The sequence below is a fragment of the Pygoscelis adeliae genome, unplaced genomic scaffold (genome assembly GCF_000699105.1).
Source record: "Pygoscelis adeliae isolate BGI_AS28 unplaced genomic scaffold, ASM69910v1 Scaffold160, whole genome shotgun sequence".
In the NCBI taxonomy this organism is placed as follows: domain Eukaryota; kingdom Metazoa; phylum Chordata; class Aves; order Sphenisciformes; family Spheniscidae; genus Pygoscelis; species Pygoscelis adeliae.
Genome location: NW_008824035.1, coordinates 1,130,229 through 1,136,989, shown reverse-complemented (window position 1 = coordinate 1,136,989; position 6,761 = coordinate 1,130,229). Strand labels below are relative to the sequence as shown.

The following is a 6,761-nucleotide window of genomic DNA, read 5'->3' as shown; positions in this document are numbered from 1 at the left end:
TGTGTGTGTATATTACGTAAACATATACATACATACATACTTACATATTTAGCAAGCTAGTGCCATAAGTCACTGTAATAAATTGGACACAGTTATTTATTAAAAAGATCTACCCATTGTTATCAATGGCAGTGACTGACAGAGCAGAGTTTCTGTGGTCTCAGCAATCCAATGTGACTTATTTTTTGTCTTCAACTCGCACGTGGTTTTGTGGGGAAGCGTAGATCAAAAGTTTAAATAGATACATTTAAACACCTGTTCTCCAGCATATTTTACTGCCAGCTTCTTAAAGGGAACATTCACAAATGTGCGTAATATGCGTACAGGGGTTCTCCTTCCTTCACCGGTACTTGGACCTGCGTGGACCATGTCAAGAGTCTTTCTACAACCTTGGCCGTGGCCTTCACCAGCTGGGATTACTGCACCTGGCAATCCACTATTACCAAAAAGTACTTGAACTTCCTCCTCTCACCTTAGAGGTACTGTATCTTTGTGAGTTACGTACAGAGAATAAAGTCAGGTCAATGTTAATAATTTCTCAGCCATAGGTAAAATAGGTACATAAAATCTGTGTAGTTGAGTTATTGTCACCTGGTAATGTATTTAAGCATGTGTTAATTTCAAAGGTACGTGAATTCTGAAGGATTTACTAATAGGCTGAAGTAGCAGCAAAAGGGGTCACTAAACAACTTTACCTGAAGAAGCAGCTGAACTTTATATATATTACATGCAATAGATTATAACTGGAAGTTCTATATGCTCACCCATGCTATTAAACAGCATGCTGGAGCAATAGGAACCAGTATTAAGAATGCCTAAATGCATCTGAGCCACGGTTTTGCTCTGATTGATCTGTATGAGATCATCCTGACTGATGTGTCATACATTTGCAAGTCTGGTCTGAGAGAAAGTTTTCGCCTAGCCTTGGCATGGGTAGGGAGAAAAATTACAAGTGCGTTTAGGAAACGGGAAGGGCTGCTCAAGTAAGGCACGTGGGCGTTAGGCAGTGCTGGGAGTTCAAAGCAGCAATCTTGTGACCCTGTAAAAGATACAGGCAGTATCCACATTCTGATTGTAGAAACAAGTACTTTGCATACAAAGACAAATTAAGATAGTACTTTCCTGTTTTGTGAGCTGGCGATCTCATTTACGGCTCATGTTCTGAGTATGTAATTATATAACTCTATGGTGATTGACAACATGTGGAAACTCGTTAAGGAGGGAGGGCACAAGGAACACTACTTCTTTTGTTTCTATACGGCTGAAAGCCTGTATAAACCATGAATGCGTGATTTGATTCCACTGTAATTGCTACTCATGTTTCAAGTTTTGTACTATCTTTGCACACAGATAACTTTTTTTAATCTTTTTTTTTACAGGGAATAGAAACTGATCAGACAGACTTGAGAAGAGATACTGCCTTTAACTTGTCGCTTATTTATCAGAGCAGTGGAAATACTAGAATGGCTCAAAAGATGTTGTATACCTACGCGGTTGTATGATGAGGTTTGCGGCAGGTGGAATTGATATCTTTGTATTAACCTTTGCATTGTGCAGTGCTGGGGAAACCAGTTTTATGTGCAACTTTTTCCGTAGATGGTCAGAGACATGGCTTGTGCCGTGTATAGCCTTATGGACGACTTCGACTTCTGACATTTGAACTGTATCGCATATGGATGGAAACTGCCTGTTCCGAGTACAACGCTGACATGCTGAAGCATGTCTGTTATTAGCTCTTCTCCTTTGATGCGTTGCTCTGTAATGTGATATTCAGTCTTGTACACAGAAGCAAACAGTGAAAGCTGAAGCCCGGTGCGGCTTGTTGGGGGTTGTTTTTAGGGAAAATTTACCGTGTGCAATATTACAACTGGTTACCCGTGGGGCTGTTCAAAAAGCCATATTCACTGGTGATGAGGGGGTTTTAATGTGCAGCATTGAATTACTATAATACAGAAGAAATGGGCTCATCCTAATCCCTAGAGGATGGAGAACTCGGTATTGCAAGATCTTTAAAGTATTGAGAGTCTTCTAGGAGTTCATATTCCCAGCAGCTGTTCTGTTTGAAGGAGATGATTGATTTCTGTTTTACTGAAACCAGTTGTGAGCTTTGTTCTTCTGAACTTGTTAATAAAAATCCTGAGGTTAATGATAATGTTTACTCATTCTCAGCAAACATATATCCTACTGAATAGCTTATAGCAAAAATTAGTATGATAGTATCATACAGCTTATTATTTAACATACATTGCAAATTGTCTGGGTTTTTAATTATTTCTGACAGTTGAACAGTAACATATGATGGTGGAAGCACGCTGCTTCCAACCCAGCAAGAGAAGCGGGATGCAATGCTTTATCATAAAGAAGAAGAGTATATAGTTATATGTATGTATAGAAATGGATATATGTTATGCGCTACAGCAAAATAAGGCTGAAAAATATTTTTCAGCAAGGTAGATTGCTGAATAGAAAACAAACCGTGCTGTTGCCTCCCAAGCACTCCTGTTACTGACGGTATCACAGCTAACTACTGCTATCTGCTTTGAGCCCACTTTTATATGTATTTGTGTTCTGTAATCATTTCATGCCATTGCAATCAATGATTAAGAAACAAGTCTTGTGGAATTGCCTAGACTAATTTTAAAGGTAAGGCAATGTTATCTCAAATCAAACATTAAATTACAAAATATTGCGCGTCCACTTCACTAGAAATGCTGGGCCAGAGTGAGAATACAAAGGTAAGAGACAGATACCAAGAAAGTCTCACTAACTCACAAAAGGACAGCATGTTTTACTTGGAAATAGTACTTGGCAGCACTGCCTAAATACAAGTCCCATGCCAGGTTTGCAGAACTATACATTAAATAACCATTTTAGTTATGTTAGCCTGGGGTATCCATAAGCTGCAGAAGAAGGGAAAGAATGACTCCCTTACCTCCATGTTGTTTCTCATTCTTTGTGATACCTCATCACTGTTTTTGACACGATAGCCAACTGTTTGCTGTGTGAACGGGAGCTGACTCACAACGTATGTACAAGCATAGTATTGTTGCATCATCTTGGGGTAAAAATTCTTTCGTTGAAGCTTTCCTTATTCTTTATTGGCCTTTTCACATCTTGTAACCCCATTGATTTTTTTCTTCTCGCAGCAAATGACTCTTGTCCCTTCATACAAAAAAAGTTTATCATGTCCCAGGAAATAGAGCCCTCGGCACTGAACTCATCTGGTACACAGATTCCCTTTGCGTTACTCTTTTCCAGAACTGAGTCTGAGATACTCAGAATCCTATTGCTTGTACATTTTTTAAAATAGACTTGACATAGAGGAAGGTTGTTGTTTTTTTTAAGACTCATCTTAAAAATTGACCAACATCAAGGCATTACTATTAATTACTTTCTTTCTGATCCCTACTGCTGCTAGAATTCTGAAGTAGTTTAGTTTTTCAACCTAGGGGGTATGACTCTTTTAGCATGCATACAAATAAAAAGGAAAAATACAATCTGAATGCTGATGACTTCTCAACTGCTTTCTAAATTGTTTTTAAGCACCAAATAACAGAAACTTGCATTTCATTAAACCCAGTCAATATGGACTGGAAAATTCATCCTGCTAGCAAACAGTGTTCTGAAAGGATGTTCTAAACAATTGTGAGCATCTGGAAGGAAGAGATGCTACTTCTCTCAATGCCAATTATCTAAAGCTTTCTCAAATGCTTGTGGAAAAAAACTATATATGAAGATAGAACTTAGATTTTTCCTTAGCTATATCCAACTTGCATGTATATGGTTATGAGATAAACAGTCTTTTACTTAGATTTCACTTTTACACAATATTATAAATGTTATATTGTAATGGTGCAGCAGTAACAGATTAGACTAGTCAAGACTTCAGACAAAGCAAGAGACAAAACAGACGCTGTAGGAACATGAGCTCCCCAATAAAAAGAAGTTTAAACAGGCGCAGCCCATGTGAACTGACCTGCTTGAAGGAAAAGCAAAGCACAGAACATGAGATGTGTACAGAAAATACATATGCTAATCTAGGCTTTAAGTATATAGCCACAGCTGGACTGTCCAATACAGAATCGGGTAAGTTTTAAACCATGTTTCACTTGCAGTACTGCTAATAAAGTGCCTTTACTTTGGAATTCTTTCTCAAACAATAAAGTTGTGAACATGTACCGCACATTTCATCGTTGTACTTTATGTAAGGGATGGAGGATACACAAGGCATTGTGAGTTTGAAACACGAGTACTTCTTGAGGTATGAGCGTCTGTATGGGATTTATTTTGGCATGCGCTATATTCACGTTCAGGCTTACCTGAGTGTAGCTTGTTTTAAGGATGCTCACAAGGACGTTACACCAGGGGAGATGAACCCAGCACCTTTCCTAATTCTCTTTCACAGTAAGGACTATTTTACTGAAATGTAAAATTGTAGAATCACAGAATAGGTTGGGTTGGAAGGGACCTTTAAAGGTCGTCTAGTCCAAACTGCCCTGCAATGAGCAGGGACATCTTCAACTAGAGCAGGTTGCTCCGAGCCCCGTCCAACCTGACTGTGAATGTGTGGGAACAAACAGCAAGGCAGGAAAAGCTTGAAATCCAGCCATTACAGTTTTGGGAAAGCTTTCATAAATCACTGAGAACAAGAGACTAAGAGGGAAAGAATACTTAAATCGATGCCAGCCTTGCCTATCGGCATGTTGGGACTATTCCTCAAGCCTCACTAAGAGAATTTCTAGCAGTTTCAGTCAAACATACTACAGATATTGTCAAACGACTTGGTTTAACCACGATAATTTTGTCAGCTGTTTATTGCTGAAGAGCTAGTTTATATAAAACACTAACTCAAGGCATACTTAAAAGAAAGACTGCTCATAAAAAGCATCTACTGATTGTCTCAAAAACTGAGTCGTACCTTTTCAGTTGTGCTTACCTGATACCAGCACTGACAAGTGTAGAAAGCTGTTTGCCATCCACATTTGTTGAAGGCCACAGATTTGACAGAAAAAAAAACCAACCAACCTTTTCGCTGCTTAGAAAATTCATTTTCAAATCCTGCAAATATCACTGTAACTAAGAGAGACTTAGCAGCTACCAAGCCCCGGGAAAGGCTAGCAATGTAGACCTCAATTATTGATCCTGCAGGTGGCAGCAGCGTTCGATTACTACAACTTTATGGAAATTACTATGTTAAAAGAAAATAGCAAGTTCATGTCTATTGTGTACTTCTGATGTTTTGAATGGGTGAGCTGCCACTCACCATGCTGTGGTTCACATTGCAGAGCAGGCTCTGAGCAGACAAACTAGTTTCCTTTCAAATGAAAGCAAGTTAAAAGATGGCTTCCGGAAGTGCTCCAGTGGCTAGTGAGCATTCAGTCAGCAGGATCAGACTAGAGCAAATCTGAAGTAAAAACCAATCCGAACCACATCCTGGACAGCTGGACCAGCTCTTTCATGCTGCATGTGACCCACTGAGCTGCATCACTTGCTAGAGCATGCATAGCCAAAACTTAAGGTAGTGCTAAAGTGAAAAGGTACTGGGATACAGTAATCCTTCACAATTACACCATATCTTACTGCCTTCCACCCTAAACCCCAAACAGGTTTAAAAGAAGCAACAGGATGTGTTGAACCTGGAATAGACTGTCACTATGCAAATATAAGTAAAAGTACCACGTTTAATGGCCACAGCCATCTAATCAGACTTTGCATTCAATATACAAAGTAACTGCAGATGCATGGCCCTAGAGAGAGCAGGGGATTCTGCAACAAGGAAGGGGTGAAGAACCAGCTCTTGAGGTATACCATATGTTGGTAAAAAACTCCCGCAGCGGGAAAACAGATGGGTGGTTGGTGCTGTTGCCCTGCCAATGTGCAGTTCATACAAACACAGCTGCCTTATGCTTTGTCCTTTTGCACAGGCAACGGTCACAATCTTTTGTCCCTTCTTAGGCAATCTACTTAAGCCTGCAGTATAAACAAAAGTGTGAAATGGTAAGTGCTATTGAAGACGACTGTTTTCAGCTGCGATTACTCCACAGTTTGAGTTCATAGCAAGCAAAACTGGAATACAGTTTTGACTGCTGTTTGTCTGAGGGCACTGTGGAGGTAGAGAGAGACACAGCTGATGCTAAGCCACCTAAGCAGCTTTATGGAGCAGGTTTGGCATAGATGCCAATTGATTTCTGAAGGAACCAGCTTGACTGGGACAAACCTAAAGCCACATTGCATAGGCCTGCTTTTAACCGGCACAATTTAATGAAGCTCCGGTGTGCATTAGCTTTAATAGTGTGCTCAGCCACCCCTTGTTCCTTAGAACAGCTGTTTGCTTTGAGGAGGAGAAGCTCAGGTTCACCATGAATTAGCCCAGAGTCCTATCACGTAAGTTACAGTTTAGGACCAGATTTCTGGCGGAGCAGAACGAGCTAATTCTAGTGTGTCCTCGGGCTAATCCTAGGCTCCACGGGTATGCAAGACTTCCCTCCCCACTAAACCAAACAAGTATTGCAAATAACGTGTATAGAGCCCACAGAAATAAATAGTATCACAGAGGAGTTTGCAGACAAACAGCTCTGTTGAAGCAGATCAGAGGGCAACACCACCTGTACTGAAACTAGGTTGTACTGAAAACACGTGGAAGAGTAAGCCGTGACGAAGATGAGCTGATCCTTAGTCGAACAAGCATGAAAACTGTCCATGTTATAATCATCATCTTCAACATTTTATGATGTTATGTCATCTGCTTCAACTACTCTTTC

The 6,761-nt window shown here is 40.0% G+C and overlaps 1 protein-coding gene across 1 annotated transcript in view; it reads left to right on the top strand.

The window, feature by feature from the left end:
* GTF3C3 (general transcription factor IIIC, polypeptide 3, 102kDa) overlaps positions 1-2,268 on the top strand; it is a 22,197-nt gene extending 19,929 nt beyond the window's left edge. Inside the window, exons 18-19 of the mRNA XM_009332790.1 lie at positions 327-479; positions 1,380-2,268. Coding sequence (XP_009331065.1) covers positions 327-479; positions 1,380-1,502 — 276 coding nt within the window. The 3' untranslated portion in view covers positions 1,503-2,268. The remainder of the gene's footprint in view (positions 1-326; positions 480-1,379) is intronic.
* The last annotated feature ends 4,493 nt before the right edge of the window (positions 2,269-6,761 follow it).